Here is a 22722-nt window from a genome sequence, read left to right as displayed (position 1 = left end):
ACAAGTCTTTCAAGTAAGAGCAGGGCCAATGTGAAACAAACACTGCAAGGTGAAAACAATGAACCAGACAATTTGATTGAAACAGTCCAAAAAGTGCCAACCTCACCTCATCCACGATTAGTACAGTGGTCTCTCTTTTAGGGGCAGGGGTGCTAAACCGTTTCTCCAGCAATGCAGCCGCGTGGTCGGCTGTGGCTTTTTGACCTGTCAACAGCTGGAAACAAAAATAGAAGTAGGTCATAAAGTAGACAGAGCTGCAACTAAACCAGACTTGAAAGTAGTCCAGCTATTCGAATTGGTTAAAAAGCTCCCTATGGCTTCAATGGGGATCAATATTGCAGGGAATTCCATTGATGACAGTACTCAAAGAGGGAGTAAAAATTAACAGATAAACTTCGACTTATCTTTCGACTAAATTCTCACTGAATAGATTACATGATTTGACAGGGGAATTATTACAAAAATTCAAGAAGCTTTTTTCGAAAGTTTCCAAACATACTGCTATATATTGATCAGTATATAGAACGGATGTAGAAGATTACACATTCGTGGATTCAAGCAACTTAAGGAAAAACAGTGCTTATGTAAGGAACCATTTTAAAATACCCCTAAATTTAGACCACAATACAAGAGGTTGAGTCATGGTATTGCATGAAATCTCTAGAGTTTACTTACCTTTTGTGGCTCAGGCGTCCACGATAGTCACAGGTTTTCTTATCGGAACGGATAGAAACGGATAGAAATGAATGGGGGCGGGGCCAGAGTATTGTGCAATAGTGCACACTGATGGCTTTGTAGAATTCCCATCTGGAGTTTGGTTGAATGCTCTGTACTGAGCTCCATTGCTAATACAGTCATTATACCAGTTTTGATTTGTCTTGAAGTGACACCTTCTCAGGAATGCTTCAACCACAGTTCAGAGACCAAAATGTGTCCGATACAAGCAACTCATTGTGCAAGAAAACGAGGCACTTCATCCACAAGCTGTTGCAAATCCTAGGATTGCAGGCAACATGGAATCATGCAACTGTGACCCTACGATCACAGCTTGGATAACTTAGCAACAATGTCAATTCTAATGCCATTATCACTCTGGAAATTCTGAGAAACTAGACCTGCTAGAGTTCCTGACAGCGGTTCTGGAAAATGCCCAAAGCTTTGGCCGACATCTAAAAAGTTAAGAAACTGATATGCTCTTGCCAAAGCAAAATCTGTCGCTTAGACAAGACGTCTTGACAAAGTGCAACAAAAAGATTGCAAAGCCTTTAAGTGGGGAATAAAAACAGGTTTAGTCTTTTGTTGTGTGTAGGTAAGAAAAATAACAATGGAAGGAGGTATCAATGGGATCTACTGAGTGGAGCCAGCTCCAGAAGGAAGGCCTTTGCATGCAAGAGATATGGTGTGAAACTTTTAAACTGTCTGAGCAACAGTGCCCAGTCTCTTCATCTGAACTGGGGATTCCAAAAGGGTACCAATTTAAAGACCGAAAGGCAGGAATTTGTCATGGGCGAAAACCATGCCCTGATCCGAATTTAAACTGCCTCTGAAGTGAAACTGCGGACAGACTCACCTTCAAAATCTGGACATAGGCCTGGTGGGGCTCAGTCAGTTTCATTCCATTGATTTCTATGTACTGAAAGGATGGCAAATCATCGTCGTCTGCAGCATGCTGGAGGCAGCGGATTACTTCATGGACAGTGGCAGTCTTCCCAGTTCCTGGTACTCCAGAGATGTACATACACCTGTAACACCAACAAAAGCTCAGATCACGGCGAATTATCCCTTGAAATTCAAGACGTACTAGCATATCCCAAGGCAGGGCTGCACTGGACCAGTGTCTTTCCATATGTGGGAACTAAATGGAAATAACAAATGTATGCCCTGTAACAAAATAACAGGGCAAAATAGGTTCTCGTCGTCGATGTCCAGATTTCCTGGGATTCCTTTTTCATTATTCTAGGATACATACGGGTGCCAAGGCCAGTGCTGAAAATGTAGTGTTTTGACAACATGGAGCTAAGTGGCCCTCGTATTCCTCAGCCACAAAGTTTGATAAGGAAAATGCTAATTACATGGAACAATACTCACCCCCCAGTACCATCAAGGAGTTTACTCTCTACAAAACTATAGATGTCCTGGTACTCTTGTTCTCGACAAGGCAAAGAGTCAGGAACTGCAGAAACATGTAGCCTAGGAGAACCAGAGAAATGGTCATGTCATTAAACATTTACCAGAGCTAGATTTCTGGAATATCAACATAAGATAAATACACATACAATTAAATAAAACTAATTTACGTTGCTAGTGGTTACCCTGAAAATCTGGGATGGATCCAGCCTTCCTGCAAATATGTTGGGCACCCCTGCTCTATTTCCGTTGTAATCAAGTCACCATGGGAAGGTCAGCTTTATCCACTGTAACGTATGCTTCACAGAAAACCTTTCTATATGTATGTCACATTAACCTCCACATCACTGTCTTTCTAAAATAATATTAATGCAATAAAACTTTATTTTATTAAACTTAAAATCTGTGTTCCGAATCTTTCTCATTTCATTGAATGAAGATGAGAGAAAAATGTAAGTAATCGACGTTTAAAAATGTCGGCTGCACTAGCCTGAGTCCACAGAGCGGTATTCCTCCGTGGAAAGTGCACTGATGTCTCCTCAGATGATATTCACCTTCAAGGATTTGGATAGAGCCACTAATTTGAACATCAACTGGAACCTGATCATCTTAAAAAAGTTCCAGGGCAAATAGGTTTGGGTTCCTGCTGTCTGAACCCCACCACTTCTAAACATGAACAAATAACAAAATTGGGAAGCTCCTGTGATCTACCTTACGCGAGCCTCTTCAAGTACATTGCTTGGATTCCTCGCAGGTTTGTTTCTTTCAGGAATTCTTGGAGTGGCAAGGCGTGGAGTCTTGGGGGTCCTTGGTGCAGGCTGAATCAAAAAATTCAAAAACAACATGTAATGCACCCAGAAAACAAACATTTTCAGCTGCAATTACATCCAGCTGCAATTTATATTGGTAAAAAGGGCAATCTGTATAGCATTTGTCAAGAAAGCATGTTTAGCACACATCTGAAAATATGAACTTTTTATTTGAGTCCTGGCTCCACCCTCCCAACATGCTAACTGGTTTTAGAATACTCCACATATTTTGCAACTTTAGAAGGAAAGAATGTTGTTAAAATCTTCAAATGTTTTCTCACTTTTTCTAATTTCGTGGATGAGTCTTTAAATTCCCATATTTTCCAACTCTATCCCAATGGTCTTTTAATGAAGTTTGAAAAAGTCCCCATGCACCGCCTGCTGTTTCTGTAACTACCTCCGCTTCTTGCGGTCCCTCAGTGCCCTACTAATCAGCCAGTAGTGCTCAGCCTCATTAGTCTTATGCACTCGACCTAGGACACCATCAAAAGCGTCATCATAAAAGCACAACCAGCTGGGTGGGTGATCTTAAAGACGAAGAATCCAAGCTTCAGATTTGCTATTATGAACAACTTATTTATTCTTACAGTCAGTTCAGAGGCTTAGGCAGATTTGCCAAGTCCCTGAAAAATGTAATTCCTTGAATCAAAGATGCTCACAGATCATGGCAGTGTGACTTTAGGACCCTACTCAGATGTTTCATCAGCACTCAAAGAACGGGTTTTAATGTAAGGATCCCAAAAAAATTATGACACAGAGATCAGCATATTTAGGACTTCATATGTAGGTGCGATCTTTGCATTATGTATGATTCTTTAGCAACCCAACATAATGTTGAGCTGGTAACAATATGATCGGTCGACACAAATATCTAACAATGAAGGGTAAAAGAAACTGATGTAATCATGGTTTTTGCACTATCCAACTAGAGTGCTCTCATTTGGTTACTTGCCGCTGACTCATTGGGAACAGACCCTTGAAACCGAAGATAGCCATTTATTCCTACCTTTCATTGGTTTTATACTCCAAAAAAGGATTTTAACAAAAACAAACTGTCTGATGGACCTTGTCGCTCAATCTGTGCATGTGTGATTACTTTGTGGAGGGAGTTCTGCAAAATGACTAGTGCCATATTAAGAAAGTTCAACAATATTCAATTTGCTGGCGTTCAGATTTTTCAGCTTTCTCGTCTAAAGCTGATGCAGCTTTCGCCGCCATTTTAATACATGTAACTCTGACTGAGACGGAAGGAGGGGAGCAAGTTTGCTTAGTTGATTAACTAAAATGTGATATTTTGGTGCAGCCACAAGCCTCTTTTGAGCCCGAAAAATGTTGAAAAGGGAGTGGGGCACCCTAATGTTTATGATGCCTAGTCATGTGCAATCAAATCACAAGCACAAACAAAACTTAATTGGTCCCTCCACCTCGTTGGAGGTTACCTAGCAGGTACATATGCACAGACGTACATACATGCAGCTTACTGGCAAATGCCCTTTTAGAGACCAGGTCGCAGCCTATTATTTCAGTGGAAAACATGTTGCAACCATATTTCCATGAGTGAGCACATTTAGACAAAATGCAATGTAAGACCTGAAGAGAGGACAATCAATTCACCACTGAAAGTGTGTGGATGAGGACACTGAAGAAGAAAGTTGCATTCAAGGCTCTGCTAGTAGGAACTTGTGTTTGAACCACAGATGCCAAGATTGAAATCTTTGCCAAAAACATTACTGATGGAGTTACATTGGCTTGTCAATTTTCACTCAAATTCTTATTTATGGTTTATACTTCCAGTTCAATGCTGTATCACCCTTGCCTCGAAAGAGCCAATCAGGAAGGTTCGAGTACAAGTGCGGATGAATAGGACTCTTTACAACGCGAGTCATTACATCGCGTGCCTTTACAACGTGGTCGTTACAACACAGTATCATTACAACGCAAGTCATTACAACGACTTGCTCTAGATGGCGCGCTGGACTTAGGAATAGCATAATTTACTATTCCAACTCCAGTGTGTGCAACAGAAGGGAAGGTGTTGGAATAGTAAATCATACTATTCCCTAGTCTAGAGCGCCCTCTAGAGCAAGTTGTTGTGACGACTTGTGTTGTAATGGCACTGCGTTGTGAAGGTATTGCGGTGTAATGTGCACGTTGTAAAGGTTGTTTCCCTATCTGATGGACCAATAAGTGTACAAAGACATTTTAACCAACCTCTGACCATGGAGGTTACTTTAAAAAAAATAAATGGGGGGCGTGGCCAAGATGGCGGGCTGAAGAGACGCTCTTCCCGTGAGCTCCTGAAGCCCCGGAGCCCTTGACCCTTCCTACGCTGCTGATCTCCCCCAGATCGAGCGCAGGGGAAGGCGAAAGCGACCGAGAGCCCGGTCAGAGCTGTGCTGAAGCCTCCGGAGGCGTCGGAGCTGAGAGCGACGTCTCGCTGCGCTAGCCCCTGAACCGGGCGGGCGTTGCGGCCCGGACGCGGCGAACGGGGCGGTGGTGAGTTCCCGGGCCGCCGACCAGCGAGGAGCCTGCTGTGCCCCCCTTCTGTGACGCCGGGGCACCCTAGCGGGAGGTGGAGAAGACCACGGCACGCCTCCCACGCCTGACTGGAGGAGGAGCTGGTGAGACGCGCTACGCGACCCCGGGGATTGCAGGAGCCGAGAGGACTTGTAGGCCGGAGACGCCGGCGGACTTCTTTTCTGGGGGCCCCAGCTGCGGGAGGGCCGTGCGAGGGCCTGGTGGACGCCTCTGCCTACCCGGCCGGTTGTGACACAGCTTTGGGAGCAGTTGGCGGAGGGCCGCAACGAGACTTGGTGATCCTGCTCGCTCCCGGGCTGTTGGCCCCTGTCCCTGCGCTGCCGGGCCTCACTCCCTGGTGAGCTTCTTGAGCCGGTGCGCCGCCCCCGGGGCCCCTCACACACTTGATCGGTTGGTGCATGCTGGCCTGGAGGGGCCCAGTCCGTGCTGAGTCTGCCGGGCGGCGTGGCACGCCCTGGCAGTGGCGGTTGAGTGCCGCAACGCCCGAAGCCCTTGTGACACTGTGCTGATCTGCTTCTGAACCGCAGGGGACCTTTACGGGGGCATTGCAGTTGGATATTGGTGGTTACCCTTCCTCGCCCGCCTGCAGGGGTTCATTGGTTGCCGCGCCCGGGCGTGGGGCGCTACCCCGGGACCCGAGACTGCGCTAGACCGATTTGCTGCGGAGGCCCACGTGGTGCACAGCCCACTCTCACGCTCCTCTCCCTACGACGCACCCCTACCTCGACGATGTCTGGCAATAGAGGGGGAAAGAAAGGGGAACGCACCTTGCCGGAGATGCTGGGCAGGGGCGCCCCGAGACAGGACAGGTCCCAACCGACTCCGAGTCCCTCGACCGGCTCCCGCGGGGCTGAGGGGGGTGAGCCCCCGGTCACCCGGTCATTTCTGGAATCGCTGTTCAGCACCCTCAGAGAGGACTTCCAGACGTTGAAACAAGAGGTGGCTGGCGAGGTCCGAGAGGTGAGGAGAGAGGTCGACTCGCTTGGTGACCGGGTCGCCGCCATGGAGGACGCTAATCAATCCCGAGACGAGGAGGTCGAGCATCTGCAACAGGAAGTACTACGGCTTCGGGATCAACAGCTCGACCTCCAGGCCCATGCCGAGGATCTTGAGAATCGGTCCAGGCGCAACAACATCAGGGTCCGGGGCGTTCCGTCTAAGGAGGAGGGGGAAGACATCGCGGCCTACCTACGAGACCTGTTTCGGGATATTCTGGGCGAGGCGGGAGATTTTCCAGTGAGAATCGACAGAGCGCACAGAGTTGGACTCCCGCGCCGGGCCTCGGCGCCACCCCCAGATATCTTAGCTTTTTTGCCGGATTTTCCTTTGAAGGAACGGATCCTCCGCGAAGCACGTCAGAAACAGCCGGTGAGCTTCAGAGGTCACCAAATTGCTTTATTTCAGGATCTATCCACAATCACGTTGCAGAAGCGCAAATCCTTCAGGATTGCTACGGACTTTCTGAGAGAGCATGGTATGCAGTATTCGTGGGGGCATCCCTTCAGGCTTATTTTCCGGTGGAATGGAACACTGCATCAAATGAGGTCCCTTCAGGACACGTGCGGAGTGGTGGGTATCACTGCTGCGGATGATGATGTCCCTACGCCACGCCGCCGCACCTCTAGGGAGGGCTGGCAATCGGTTCGGCGGCGCCGGACCACGCTCCCGCCTCCCCGCCCGGACTCTCCCACGATCAGGGCGGACATGGACAGCGCCATACAGGAGGTATCCGGCTCCACATCGACTAGTGACGTGGCCTTGACGGCCTGAGCATCATCCGGGGGGAGATCGTCTTAGCACCACTGGCTTTGCAGGTTTGAGGGTTCCGGGGGAGCATTGATGGTGGCTGGACGTCCACTCGGACACTTTACCACAGACTTGCCCGCTAGGGGCTGGACTGGGACATTGGGGATTTCTGCAAAGTTGGGGCTGCTGCTGCAGGGTGCGGGAAGGGAAGGGGGTGGGGCTCTGGACGCGGGGTGGGGATGGGGGGAGTTGGGGAGTTCGGGGATTGTTTTGGGAGTTGGGGAGGGAAGGATTCGGGGTTCGGGTTGTGCTACTTTTGCCTCATGCTGTGTTTCTTGTGTCCTCATGTCGTCTCACTGGGACGGGGAGGGGCCTGCTTTGAAGGGATTTCTGAACTCATGCTGGGTTAATGCTCTGATCTCTTGTTGCTGTTGTCGCCATGTCCCTCTTGCGTTGGGCGGGGAGGTGGGATGTCGTGCCTGCTGTGGGTGGATTTTGCCCCGTCCCGCACTGCCGGCCTGTGCTGGTCCCTCTGCTGTCTCAAGCCCACTTGCCGCTAATTTTTTGATGTTTCGCCATGGCTCTTAGAATTGTCACTCTCAATGTCAAAGGGTTAAATAATCCGGTCAAGCGCAGAGCTATACTGTCCTTGCTTGAGAGCACCCAGGCGGACATCTGTCTATTGCAGGAAACACACTTATTGGCCCGAGATTGTCCCAGGTTGCGGTCCCCGAGGTTTCCAGTCCAGCTTTTCTCCTCTGGGGCTACTAAAACGGCGGGAGTAGCTATCCTGCTATCCAGGAAGTTTAAGGGGGAGGTGTTGTCCAAGGTCGCAGAACAGAAGGGGAGGCTCCTGGCATACAGGGTTAGGATAGGGGGGTTTCTGTTCACTGTGGGCTCAGTGTATAGCACCAACGACGGTCAAGACCACTTTTTACAGTCTGCCCTGGACGATATTGCCACTACCCCAGACAGACACAATCGTTGGGGGCGACCTGAATATGGTCTTTGACTCTTCCCTGGACAGGTCCGTACAGCGCCACCCACACGCCGGGGAGTTCTCGCGGTTGAGTTCCTCCCACCTCAAAGATCTGGACATGCACGATCTTTGGCGACGCCTCCACCCCACTACGCAGGCATATTCCTATTATTCCCATGCACATAGGACGTATGCGAGGCTGGACTATCTCCTGGTTACGGGACCGATGGCGGACTTGGTGTCCACTTCTGAGATAGGGGTCCTCTCCCTGTCTGATCACGCTCCGGTGACGGGGTCCTTCCGACTACCGCCGGAGCCTCGGTCCCGCGGGGTCTGGCGTCTCCGTGACACCCTGTTGCACAAACCAGCGGTACTGAAACAGGTGCGCGCTGCGATTGCGGGGTTTCGGGAACACAATGAGAACGAAGACACCTCCCGGGCGACACAATGGGCTGCCCTGAAGGCGGTGCTGCGGGGGGAATTTATCGCCATATCCTCGGCGGAGAATAAGGACCGCCAAATAAAGAGGGACGAGCTAACCAACACCGTGCAGGAATTAGAACAGGCGCATCGGAGGACGGGGGCCCCCAGGGTGTGGAGACAACTCAAAGTGGCCCGGAAGTCACTCTCCGCGCTCGATATGGATAGGGCGGAATATGCGGCGCTGCGCATGAAACATGCGTACTACACCGGGGGTGACCGCTGCGGCCGCCTGCTGGCGAATAAACTCCGGGTGCAACGTCTGCGTCAGCGAGTTACGGGGCTGTCTACCCCTGACGGTCTAGTAGCCGCTGACGACCCCCAGATTGCAGATGGATTCCGCCGTTACTACGCCGACCTGTATACAAGTGACGCCCCCTCCGCCCAAGCTGAGTCCGATTACCTTGCATCGGTCGTCCTCCCCGTCCTCACACCGGAGCAAGCGGAACACCTGGAACGCGATATCCGACCGGAGGAAGTGATTAGCGCTATCTCCCGCCTCAAGCATGGGAAGGCCCCGGGTCCCGACGGCTACACCCCACTTTTTTATAAGGTGTTTTGCCTAGAGCTGGCGCCGCTGTTGACGCGGCTTTTTAACTCGTTTGCCGAGCCTGGGGCCATCCCCCCAGATCTCCTACGGGCCACGGTGACGGTCATCCCTAAGCCTGGGAAGGACCGGGCAGAGTGTGCCTCTTACCGGCCGATCTCGCTACTCAATGTGGACCTCAAGCTCTACACCGGGGTTCTGGCGGCGCGCTTGGCACCACACCTGCCGGGTCTTGTGGATCCAGATCAGGCGGGGTTCGTCCCGGGCCGTCAGACGGTGGACAATACTAAAAGAGTCGTCCACGTCCTGGAGAAGGCCTCCCGCGTCCCCGGAGAGCGCATGCTACTCTCGGTTGACGCGGAGAAGGCGTTCGACCGGGTGCACTGGCCATTCCTGGAGCACGTACTCACCAAGTTCGGTATAGGAGAAAAGTTCCGCACCCTCATATTTAATTGTTACAAATCTCCTACGGCGGTGGTGAGGGTGAATGGCTGCGACTCTGACCGGTTCGCGATAGAAAGGGGGACCAGGCAGGGGTGCCCACTTTCCCCCCTGCTCTTCGCTCTCTACATGGAGCCTTTTGCCCAGAAGATTCGGGGCAATCCGGAGGTGACCGGTGTCCGGATGGGGGGCTACATCCACACTATCAGTCTGTACGCGGATGATGTGATTTGCATGCTTGATAATCCGAAGGAATCGCTCCCCGCTTGCATTGCTGAGCTGGACGCCTTCGCGGCGGTGGCGGGGTTTAAAATGAATATCCGAAAGTCAGCGGCTCCTTGACATCTCGCTCGCCCCCGCCACACGGCATGAGCTGCAGAGTGCCTTCCCCATGCAATGGTCTAGGGGTCTGATCCCATACCTGGGGGTACTGCTGGCGCCATCTCTACCTGCCATGGTTACCGCTAACTACGCGGCCTTGGGCAAGAAACTGAAGGAGGAACTGCTCCGTTGGAGCAAAGGTACGCTGTCCTTACTGGGACGGGTCGCCGCGGTCAAGATGACCCTCTTGCCGCAGGTATTGTACCTATTCCGGGCCCTACCACTCCAGCCACCGAGGGGGTGGATACGTCAGGCTCAGGCCGACATCGCTCGGTTTGTCTGGCAGGGCCGCAAACCCAGACTCAAGAAGTCCCTGTCGACACTGGCGCCCGAGTCCGGTGGTCTTGGGATTCCGGACCTCCACAAATATTTTCAGGCGGCGCAGCTGCGATACCTGGTTGAGTGGAGCAAGTGGGAGTCTGACAGACATTGGTTGTTCCAGGACCAGGCGGTGGCGGGGAGGACTCTACAGGAGGTGCCTTTCCTTCGCAGGCCTCACCGACCCCCCAATCTCTACGCGTCCTTTGTCACCCAGGTCCCGCTTCGTGTCTGGGATGCGGTGAATCTTAAACATGACCTTACCTCCTTCCCGTCGCCGCTTACCCCGTTGGTGGGGAACCCAGACTCATCCTGGAACGGAACCCGGAGCGTTCTCGCTTTGGCAGACGGCTAGGTGCTGCGCGCTAGTCCATATCTATGGCCCTGAAGGAGCCGTGCCGTTCGAAGACCTTCGTCGGGAATATCACCTACCTGAGACTGAGCGGTTGCGCTATTTGCAAGTTCGCCATTGGGCGCTCCAGCCACAGGTCCGGGAGCTGGCCGATCGGAAACTTACCCAGTACGAGCTGTGGCTAGCGACGCGCTCTTCGGACGCCAAGCTTATATCTGACCTGTACCGACTCTTGCAGCCCCCCCCTTACCACATCTATAGTCCCGGGAGGGCTCGCTGGGAGCGTGAGCTGGGGAGGGAATTGAGCCATAGAGAGTGGGATGACATCTCCTACAAGGCGCGACACTCTGCATACCACACTGGGTTAACAGAGACCTTTACCAAGGTCTCCACGTACTGGTATTACACTCCCCAGAGGTTACACGAAATGAATCATCATGTCCCGGACACCTGTTGGCGCAACTGTGGGCAAATAGGCACGCTTACGCATGTTTTGTGGGACTGTCCGCTGCTGGACCAGTACTGGAACTACGTCTTAGACGAAATAGACCAGTGCTTTAGCATTGAATTGCCTCGCCTCCCTGCTTATGTCTTATTGGGGTTGCCCAATGGGTTGATGTACCCTCTGCGATCTAGGAAGGGCAGACAGATAGCGATCGCTTTGGGCTCAGCGATCCAGAACATACTCATTTATTGGCGTACCACCACACTCCCTAGCTCCGTTGGCTGGCTGCACCGGTTATGGCACGTTCTGGGGATGGAGAAACTATCTCTCACGGTGGCAGGGGAGGTGGATAGATTTGATGAACTGTGGCAGCCGTTCATAACACTACTGCAATCGGAGTTCAAGGAGATTACCTGCCCGCGCTACCTTAGATTGCTGCGACTCACGACCCGAATTGCATAATCGAAACAGTGTGTGGGTACGTTGGAGGACTGGAATGTTCCGCGAAAGTGTGAGCTGAATGAGACATTTGCACAGGCACGAAGGGTGAGGGTGGGGAGGGAGGGGTTTGGGGGGGTGGATGAGGGAGGGGGGAGTTTGGGGGGTTGTTGGCTCTGGATTACGTCGTCTCAGACCTTTCACGAACAACTATGGCTCAATGACTGGGCAGCTGCCGATATGTGATTTTCAGTTGGTTATGTGGGGAGGGGCTTGGGCGGATACTCACCATGACGATTGTATTCCTTTGTGTGCCCTGTTTTTCTTGTTTGTGGAAATGCAATAAAATACTTTAAACCTAAAAAAAATAAATGGTAAAGCATTCATCGCTACTAAAAAAACAAAGGAACATAATAACGAACTGTGTGATAGATCTAAATGATAAGAAGTTTAAAGAAAAAGAAAAGCTATACAACAACTTTCTCAAGGATATTAACATTAATTGTTGTAAAAGACAACGGAACAACATAAATCCCAAACCACTTGACCTGAACAATAAGAGGTCATCCCCAATGATACCAGCTTGTTCGACAAGTGACCTCTTTCCCAACACTCGCTTATATGCTGCACTGAATCCTGGTCTTTGGTTACTCAAACTATGAGGTGTGTCAGTTGATCTCAAACTTACACTTTTGGATGGTGTTTTGGCTGGTGTCCTCAAAGAGGCTTTCTTTGAAGACACTGGGGTCCTGGGAACAGCCGTGGGTTTTCTTTTAGCTGTAGCAATTGGCTTGCTTTCACCTTCTTGGTCCTCTTCCTCCTCAGATTCTTCACTGGAACTGGATTCAACTGTTTCCTTTAAAGGTTGGAAATCCTCGTCTTCACCTGTATTATCAGATCTACCTAAGAATCTGAGAAATAAACTCAATGAGGACTTGGACTTGTCAGAAAGCTATTCACAGCTCCACTGTTGATAACAGATGCTTAAATGCCCCAGCATTGGAATGACAGCAGTGTTACATAGGGATTGGCGGGTGCCCTTTATTAGGTTTCGCCTGTCGAAAGTTGCGCAAGCAGCGTTTCGCGCAGGCGAAATCTAATGTTAGAACACTATGGGGGACTTGAACCCGCCCCTTCTTCCATTGGCTAGCTCCATAAATGGAGGCTAGCCAGTGGAAGAGATTGGCTGTCAATCACTCTTTCCCCGTCGGAACGCGATTAGGGGCGTTTCTCGGTCTTTTTTAAGTCCCGCCCCTTGTTGCCGTGTGTCCTGGGCCACGCTGTGATTGGCTGCCAGCCCGGGACACTCCCGTGACGTCATTCCCCGGGCCGCGCTGTGATTGGCTGCCGGCCCGGGACCTGACTTGTTTTTGTGTTTCAATCTAGGACTCTCACCAGTGGCTGATCAATAGATTTTATTGTAGCCCTCGCGGTCTCCGAGGGCTCCCTGACCTTATGCCGGCTAAAAATAGTCTTGCTCCTGCAGCCGACGGAACCTTGACCCGCGAAAACCCATTCGGAGCCTATCTGACACATCCAGTCAGCCGAACATCCCAGACACGCTCCTGGCGGGGTTTCAGTAGAGGCGTCCGGCTGCGAGAGGGCACTTTCTGGGCGAGGGAGCACTACACGAGCTGTTGCTATTCGGAGTGAGGCTGTGCGGGCGGTCTCCCCCACCGGCCTCGCTTTCCAAAGCCAGCCGTCTGTTTCCTGCAGGGATCATCGAGATGTTGGTAGTTTATGGATGTATCGAGCGACTTCTATACCTTCGCACACAATGCTTTTTTCCCTGACAGATGTATCGAGAGGTTTTACCGCACTTTTGTGCGTGGCCTGTACTCCCAAACAACAAAACAGAGAAATGCTGTATTTTTACTGCTTGTTCTTGGAAATAACACATCTTAGCCACGAAATGTATAAATCACTGAGTGTTCACCAATAAAAATATAAAAGCGGTATTAGTTGGTTTTAAACTTGAGAAAGTACTCCAAAGTCACTAACACGCAGCAAATATGGCTTGAAGGTGTATCTGCTATATTCAAACAATGCGCACATTCGAGATGCTAACCCAGAAGACAATGCAACACGGTGAGCAGCCGCCTTAATGGAAGCACTGGTGGTCCAGTACCTACTGTACTGTGTGGTCTATGGAATGCACCGGTTTGTCCAGTGAATCATTAGGGGGTGGCCCAGTACTAGGCCCCTTTTCTTCACGGGGCAAAAGGGATGGGACACCCTTGTGTCAGAGATCTGTATGGACCACCGTTTCAAAACTAGGGAAGAGGAGACTCCACCGTTCATGTTTCCGAGGTCAGTACTATTGAGTAGGGCGATAACCGCATCTATTATATATGCATAACTGAACCCGTGCACCCTCCTACATAATTGGGCAACACCATTTTCAACAATAGCTGCTCGGAAAGTACATTGTCGAGTCAGCATAACACACGTTTTTCTTGCATTAAGGAAGGAAAAAACATGTCCATTAATTGAGGTCTGTTGTGGGGGACAAAGACCCAAAGATGACATCTTGTAGCAGCACAATATGGCCCTTCTTTGACTTCAAGGAAATCCCTGCAGCGTGGGAAGAAGTCCTATATTCAAAATATTAGTACCGATCGCCACCTTTATTTAGCCTTGGACAGGAATGTCTGGCCAAAGGTTGGTTTTTCGCACAAATTTCAGCAGATCTTTTCCGTGAGCAAATAGAAGGTGAAACGTTGGTGAAAAGCTCCTTGCCACTAGGGTCTGGTAGTGCAAGCCCCTTAGAAGATGAAAAGGGAGTCAGGACTGCGGTGCTGTGAGAGGTGGCATTTGTTCTCCATTTACAAAAGCCGGGTCCATTGTTGCCTCTACGCTTGAAGGTCACTGGCGGTATTAGAGCAGCTAATCACATGGGAGCCCGGGTGGGCTCGGCCTGCATGCTGCTCCCCTTGCCCGGGGAGCTGGGACTGGCCACGCCGCTCCGTTCCCATACACTGCCCACTCTTTGGTTACAGAAAATGTCCGCCCTTGCCCTCTTAATGCCGGGGCTATTATTAGCAAGTGTCACTCAGTTATCTGAGAGAGGCTCTTTTAGTTGCCATCTAAGTGCCTGACACTTGGGTTTACAGCAGATTACATTAAATTTTAGGCCGGTTTTGCTTCACTGAAAGTAGACAAAAGAAGCAGCTGCTGTGGAAATGTAATCTGGCACCGACAAGCACAGGGTGCCGTTCCTGATGCCTTTCTCTCTTTCGTCTCTCCGGAGGTTCTTAACCTGCAGGTGACTATTTTCAGATTAGGTACCTGACAAGCTGCTCTGTAGGGCTGTGGAGAGTGGGCTGCATTGTCCTAATCTCGCCGCTGCTTTCCCTCGACGCCGTTTGTTCACAGCGACGGGTTTTAGGTAGCGGATTCTTAGAGTAAGTTAGCAGCGCATCATTTCTTCTTTCTGAGTGGCATGTTGACGGCCTCCGTTCACAGAAATTAGCGACACTTCCGTTTAAGCCGGAGGGACCTGCGAGAACGTCACTGTCTGAAATGCACATCTAGTTCTAAAGCCTCGGGCTCAATTTGACTTAATAACAAGTACTCATTTCTACCTTACCATTCGCAATGTAATGGCTAGACGTGTATAGCATTGAAAAACAATGCATACAGTCTGCTTGGCCTAGATTTATTTCTGTGTGAAGACACCCACTGCCAACATAAATGTGGTTACTTGCACTCCTTGCCACGTATAAACGTGATGTGCAGGCTAACTTACATATGATGCCAAGTAACACACCTTGGAAACCAGTCACACACTACCTACAATATTTTACAGATTGCTTGGTGTGGATACAACAAGCTTTTTTCGACATGCATTCCAATCTGTTCTAGCTAGATCAATGCTTTTACCTGTCACCGTTCTTGGAGTTTTTTACACCCGGGACTCTGGTCCGTCCATGTGCGCCACTCCCAACAAGTCCATAAAATGCTTCCCAAAACTTCAGCACCCAGTATAGCGAGACCTGAACTCTTTAATAAAAGGCACCTTCGAGCCTCTGCAAAGCTATCCACAGAAGGGGGTGTTAGAGCACCTGTGTGTATGCTTTAGGACAAGAGGCCTTGTGTGTGGGCATGGAGGTGAGTCATAAATAAAAAGTTTGTCATTTACAATGCCAATAGCTCTAACTTTTCCGAAGGCGAAACCGTTGCATTGTAAATGCTTGTTCTCATTGCAGCGGATGCTTTGTAAGTGTACTGCTTGCATCGTGGCTAGGATCGCTTCACACACACTTCGGAGGTACTCACAAGCAAACACAGCAGAAGGGTTGATGAGCAAAATGCTGGAATTCACGATGAACGAATGGAGTGTCAGTGAGGGGAAGGAAACTCCAGAAAATTGAGAAGTTTGAGACTGACCCGGCAATCCCAAATGAGGGCTGCAGCCACACACTATCGTGAAAATTAATTGGTCTCTTGATTTGATAGGCCAGTTGCAAAGTGCAAACATGGCCAATGTATTTTGGTAAAAACAAAACAATGTGTGCAGCTGTATTCCTGCTTATTAAAAGATCAGCTTTGTAAGAACAAAGTCATATTGCATGTTGCCTAATCCCTCGCTCACAAATGCATCACAGAACATGGGGTGGACAGGTCAGCTAGTCAAAGCATCTTTATCACGTGGTTTAGTGGAGGAGATGAATATTACTGTCCACCAGTAAAACCAAGCCTGGACAAAGTCAACCGGTCTGGCTTGGGCACAATGAAGAGACAGAGGACATTTTTACAGTCCGCTTTGGTGAAAGATGCAATACACAAACAATAAAAGCATTCAGACACTTCTACACAAAACAGCTGATATGGGCACCCAGGTAAGGGCAGCACACCTAAATGAAGCTTTCAAGAATCTCATAAGTAACACAGCCTTTCAACATTCCAAAGTAGCCCTCAATGGATGACTATAGCTATAGATGACTTTGGCAACCTATTTTTGAAAGATAGTCATCTAACTTATGCTGGCATGATATTTTACAACTATTGCAAAACAAAATGAACAAAAAAAGAAGCCAAAAACATTTACATTAAGCACACCCAACCAAATAAATAAATGTAAATGTCGGAATTTGTAAAGCGCACAGCTACCTCCACCGGAGGTGTCCCGGCGCTGTCCGTATACCGCTTAGGAACCCTTCCTGGCTTTCCTGGGAAATGCCCACTCCTGGGCACCCCCCAGGTGCAGCCAGGCATCCCAGCGCTTTTGGGGCCGTTGTGGAGACTAAGCAAGCTATTGCCCAGAGTTGCAGCGTGAGACCCATGATCAGAACAGGCACTGAGGCGAGAATATCCAGTCAGGGGAATTAATGAGCCGGAGACCCACCGAGGCGGGAATCGAACCCTGGTCCCTGGCCAGAGCTCTGCATCAAGGTCTGCCTGCTCTAACCATTGAGCCACACTTCTCCACCAAACACCACCCAGGTTAATATGCGGTTCACACAGACTGTTTGGAAGAAAGCGGAATAGTACAGGACTTACTTAAGCTGCTGCCTAGAACGAAGGGAGCTAAGCTGTGCAGATTTCCGGCAGGAGCGAGGAGAGTCAGTAGTTTTCCTGGGCTCTTCTTTCTCCTCTTTCAATATCCTAAAGATTAAGGAGTTTAATTAATAAGAGTTGAGAAGGTATTCGACATATTTACCTAGCGCAAACAAGAAATTAAACATTATGGACATCTAGAAAGGATAAGGCAAGATCACTTTGGTATTCTCAGTAGTCAATGTCCTGTACATGAGCCTTGAGTAAAGCACAAACGTGAAAAAGATATATGGGGGTACATGACACGTAGCAGTGTAATATGGTCTAATCTTGCCATTAAGGAGCTCAGGTGATGTCATAAACCACAAGGTTGTAGGCCCGGTGGTTTGCAAATGTCACCAGAAACTAAAAGAGCGGCATAGAACTATATTAACAATGTTAACCATTATGTATGTTTATATTGCAAGTTTATTTTGGGGTAGCTAGGTTGAAAATGTGCTCATTTCAAACAGGGAAAAGTGTATTCATATCCAGAGAAAGAAAAATAGTAGACTACACAGTTTGTTTGCATTAAAAGAGAAGAACAATATTTATTTAGTTACATTTGTAAAATAAAAAAAACATTGTTTACATAATAAAGATTATTTGTGCTCCAACAGAAAATGTTGCTTACAGCTACACCAAAAAATACTGAGTGGATTTAAGGCAAAATTTCCAGGAAAGACGAACTTTACTTAGAAAGTGAGCTTTTCATGGTTTGGTGAATAGTTTAGTCGTTTTTGAAAAATGTGCATCTTAACAAGATGGCAAGATAACCTAATGAACACTTTTGAGTATTTTGATCTTTCATATTCACTATTTCCATAATTATGATTTTTGCCCAGCATGTCTGAATTTTTCAAGGAAACAGATTTGCTGAAAAAGGGGGTAACATTTTTCTTTCACACCGGTTTGAAAATATCGAATTTACCATCATGGCAACATAATTCTGCAGCTATTAGGAGGCAGTAAGAGCCCAGATGTACATACATAATCGTTTGTGTTTACCAAATAGTGAATCGCTAAAATTCTCTATTTGGTAACCACAAACACCAATGTACAAATGTGTCTGTGACCCTCTGGGAATCACAAAATGTGTCAAATAGACCCATCTCATTAATATATATGAGGTAGGTCTTGGTGTGCGATCCATTGGGAATGGGCAATTACACAGGGCTGGTGGCCTGCTGGGGTCAGCAGACCACCAGGTCTGATTTCTTTTAATTCAATAAAGCATTTTCTTTTTTAAAATGCAGCCTGTTTTCCATAAAGGAAAATGGGATGAGTTTCAGAAAGAAAAATGAAAAGATTTTTCATTTTTTAAGAGTAGGCAGTCATCCATGGGACCACTGCCTGCTTTACAGCCACTCACACACCCACTTAATTACCCATACAGAAACTCACACAGCCACTCACTTGCCCATACAGGCACTGACACAGCCACTCACTTATCCATACAACCGCTCATACACCCACAGAACCACTTGCATACCCATTCAAACATTCATACAACCACTCATACCAACTCACTTACTTTTACAGCCACTCACATGCCTATAAAAACACACTCAAACAGCTACTCACTCACCCATACAGCTACTTTCACAGCCACTCGCATTTAGGCAGGCACTCCCACAGCCAATAACTCACTCACACAGCCAATAACTCACAGAGCCAATAACTCTCACACAGCCACTGACATCCCCATACAGCTACTCACATACCCATGAACACACCCATAAAGCCACTCAGACATCCACTCACACACATACAATCAATCATTATTTCGCAATGTTTCCACAGTAAATGTACAAATGCGCCATATTCAGGTTGAGAAAGGCAGCTTGACTGCCGATACGCATTCCTGTTTTGTCCATAGCCTGATGTAACCTGCGCAATAAACGAGAGAATCCCCACGATGACGAGTGCTTGCTCCTTAACCAGATACAGTTGGGGATTATTTCTTGTACATTCTGAGCGCTAGCTGTAGCACCACCTTTAAAGCACCACCAGCGATCTGGCAGCACACCAGTATTACAGCAATCTGGATCCTGGATGTTGAGGCAGGCATGCCCCCATGACTGGAGTGTGGCGAAGGAGGAGAAGGCATTTGTGGAGGAGCAAGTTCAAACACTGGGAGCCTATGCTCCCTTGGCAGGGACTGAAGCTTCTCTACCCAACGGCACATCCTCACCCTGGTATAACCTCTCCTACTATGGAGCTGGGCACTGCTGTTGGCACCGGCCAAGAATGCGGTGGTCAAGTGGGTCCGTGCTGTTGCTTATCCGGCCGGTTGCATTGGACATGTGGATTTGAAACTTTAAGAAGTTGCTACCGTGAATCTTTCTCCAATTAATTGGAAAACGTGTTCCTAATCAGTAAAGCGTACCCGAGTAGAAAGCGGACTCCCCTCGAAAGCGCATGGACTTTTAAGGAGTTAATGAACCAAGAAGATAGGCAACTGTGCTTAGAGTGAAATAGCATCAACTTGAAAATGCGTATGTTTGGATTTTAAAGTTATTATAAAGATGCCCTTGGTCGCAGCTGAAGGGAGAGTATAAATCGAGTCCGGGTTTTGCTGAAAATGGAATAAAGCATGTTGGGAGCTTTCTTTAAACAAAATGAACTGGAGGGCATAAACACGGAACAGCACAGATTGAAAATAATCCTAAAGCAATTTAGTTTGAAGGAATTACACTGATGCGGTTTTCGGAATAACGGATTATGCTTTGTTTAAGAATGGTCATCAGCTCACATGCTTACATGTACTCAATCGATGCGTGATGTAGTGCATCTTCTATTTTAGTGAATATTAGTTTTAAATAGAAGCACTAATATGGCACATTTCAGGCTGAGAAAGGCAGCTTGACTGCCAAAACACGTTCCTGTTTTGTCCATAGCCTGATGTAACCTGCGCAATAAATAAATAAATAAATAAATATATATATATATATATTCATACGATATCCAGTCACTGCATTCTCGGGATGGACAGCAACTTTAATATGGGTTTTATAAGGTGCATAGCGACAACAGATATGAATAAAATCACAGTTCCTCAAAGCATCCAATCTATACAAGCTCTCCTCCATTTCCAACAGGACCGAAGGAATGTGGCTATTGCAAATAACTAGGTTTTTAAAATAAAATAAAGGGCTGTGGGACATGGTCTAAAATGGTATTCACGCATTAGAGGGCAAATATACCTCTTCCTTTTGTCTTTATAAAAATTACAAAAAAAAGTTATATAGAGATCGGACTGTTCCGAGCTTCCATCACAAGGACACGCTGTTATTTCGGCTACTGAATAGCTCTTGCTTGGGAAACCCATCATCAGGGGAATAAAATTAAGTTGAAATCTCACCAAGATAAATCTGCGCTATGGGTTCGTCACAAACTCTAAATAGGAGTGTTCCTCCAGCAAAATCGATGGGGTCATTAAATATGATCTTACAGAGGAACGAGACTGTTTTTCTCCTCTCTCTCGCTTGCTGCCTTAGCTAAAAAGATTTCCTTTATTTACTTTTTTAAGAAAGATTCAGGCACCTACTTGGATGTGTGTAAACATCATATTTGTGTAAACATCATATTTGTGTAAACATCATCCAGACCCAATGAAGACTGGGTATTTTTTATATACTGCAGCCAGGCTATCTTATGTGCATTATCGAGGAATAGGCAATCTCTAATAATAGTTTGAGTTAGATGAACAGTGTTCCTCCTCTAAACAGAAGCATAATAAAATAGGGGCAAGCATAATGGCATCAGACAGGTATGGGGAGCCAAGTTCAACATGGCAGTTGTAATTAAAGCAACTACGAAGGAGGGCTAATAGTCTCTTAAAGAACCCATCCTCTATCTATTGCAAAGAATCTACTACCACTGTCCCCCAGGCCCAAGCCCCATACGCAATGGCAGAGACGGTCTTTGCACTATACATCTTTTTTATTATCCCAATACGCTTAGACCCAAGCTTCTTCATAAAGCTGAAGATGGCCGTCTAACTCCTTTCTATTAAGAGCACAAAATCAATTGTGAAGGGACGGCGAAAAAGAAGAACAGATGTCCCAGGTTTAAAATTTAAGGATATAAAGACCTAAATTATCGCTTATACAAAGTGATTTAATTTACAGTGAAGGAGGGAACACCCATACTTATCTAAGATCTATGCAGCAAGGAAAGTTACTTTTCTACTGTTAAATGTACAGCTCATGTATCTTGTTGAATTTGTCCTGAAGAATGCGGGGAATCTTACTAAGAAACGCAGCGTCGACAAAAAGAGTATTGAACAGTAGTAGGACTTTTGAAATGTGTTTTTTGTTCACCTTAAAAACAAAAAAAGTATATTGAAGTAATGGGACCTACAACAAACCCAATCAATTTAACAAGCATTGAAAATGCAATAGGTCTCGCAATAGAAGAGTTTGACATTTTTCGTTTTGCATATAGATGAGTGGCGTTGCGTGGATGAGTGGCGTTGCGTGGGTGAGTGGCGTTGCGTGGGTGAGTGGCGTTGCGTGGGTGAGTGGCGTTGCGTGGCTGAGCGGCGTTGCGTGGCTGAGCGGCGTTGCGTGGCTGAGCGGCGTTGCGTGGCTGAGCGGCGTTGCGTGGCTGAGCGGCGTTGCGTGGCTGAGCGGCGTTGCGTGGCTGAGCGGCGTTGCGTGGCTGAGCGGCGTTGCGTGGGTGAGCGGCGTTGCGTGGGTGAGCGGCGTTGCGTGGGTGAGCGGCGTTGCGTGGGTGAGCGGCGTTGCGTGGGTGAGTGGCGTTGCGTGTGTGTCGTTGCGTGTGTGTGGCGTTGCGTGTGTGTGTGGCGTTGCGTGTGTGTGTGGCGTTGCGTGTGTGTGTGGCGTTGCGTGTGTGTGTGGCGTTGCGTGGGTGAGTGGCGTTGCGTGTGTGAGTGGCGTTGCATGTGTGAGTGGCGTTGCGTGTGTGTGTGGCGTGTGTGTGTGGCGTTGCGTGGGTGTGTGGCGTTGCGTGTGTGTGTGGCGTTGCGTGGGTGAGTGGCGTTGCGTGGGTGAGTGGCGTTGCGTGGGTGAGTGGCGTTGCGTGGGTGAGTGGCGTTGCGTGGGTGAGTGGCGTTGCGTGGGTGAGTGGCGTTGCGTGGGTGAGTGGCGTTGCGTGGGTGAGTGGCGTTGCGTGTGTGAGTGGCGTTGCGTGTGTGAGTGGCGTTGCGTGTGTGAGTGGCGTTGCGTGTGTGAGTGGCGTTGCATGTGTGAGTGGCGTTGCGTGTGTGAGTGGCGTTGCGTGTGTGTGTGGCGTTGCGTGTGTGTGTGGCGTTGCGTGTGTGTGTGGCGTTGCGTGTGTGAGTGGCGTTGCGTGGCTGAGTGGCGTTGCGTGGCTGAGTGGCGTTGCGTGGCTGAGTGGCGTTGCGTGGCTGAGTGGCGTTGCGTGGCTGAGTGGCGTTGCGTGGCTGAGTGGCGTTGCGTGGCTGAGTGGCGTTGCGTGGGTGAGTGGCGTTGCGTGGGTGAGTGGCGTTGCGTGGGTGAGTGGCGTTGCGTGGTTGAGTGGCGTTGCGTGTGTGAGTGGCGTTGCGTGGTTGAGTGGCGTTGCATGTGTGAGTGGCGTTGCATGTGTGAGTGGCGT

The 22722-nt window shown here is 48.7% G+C and overlaps 1 protein-coding gene across 1 annotated transcript in view; it reads right to left on the bottom strand.

The window, feature by feature from the left end:
- The window catches only part of ORC1 (origin recognition complex subunit 1), a 142234-nt gene that overhangs the window by 11278 nt on the left and 108234 nt on the right, over positions 1-22722 (bottom strand). The window contains exons 8-13 of the mRNA XM_078670617.1: positions 17104-17208; positions 12290-12512; positions 2839-2945; positions 2089-2190; positions 1571-1742; positions 107-214 (exon numbers count right to left, since the gene is read on the bottom strand). Coding sequence (XP_078526743.1) covers positions 107-214; positions 1571-1742; positions 2089-2190; positions 2839-2945; positions 12290-12512; positions 17104-17208 — 817 coding nt within the window. The remainder of the gene's footprint in view (positions 1-106; positions 215-1570; positions 1743-2088; positions 2191-2838; positions 2946-12289; positions 12513-17103; positions 17209-22722) is intronic.

Source organism: Lissotriton helveticus, chromosome 1_2 (assembly GCF_964261635.1).
Source record: "Lissotriton helveticus chromosome 1_2, aLisHel1.1, whole genome shotgun sequence".
In the NCBI taxonomy this organism is placed as follows: domain Eukaryota; kingdom Metazoa; phylum Chordata; class Amphibia; order Caudata; family Salamandridae; genus Lissotriton; species Lissotriton helveticus.
Note: the sequence above shows the minus strand (reverse complement) of the source record. Positions and strands in the feature narration are given on the sequence as shown.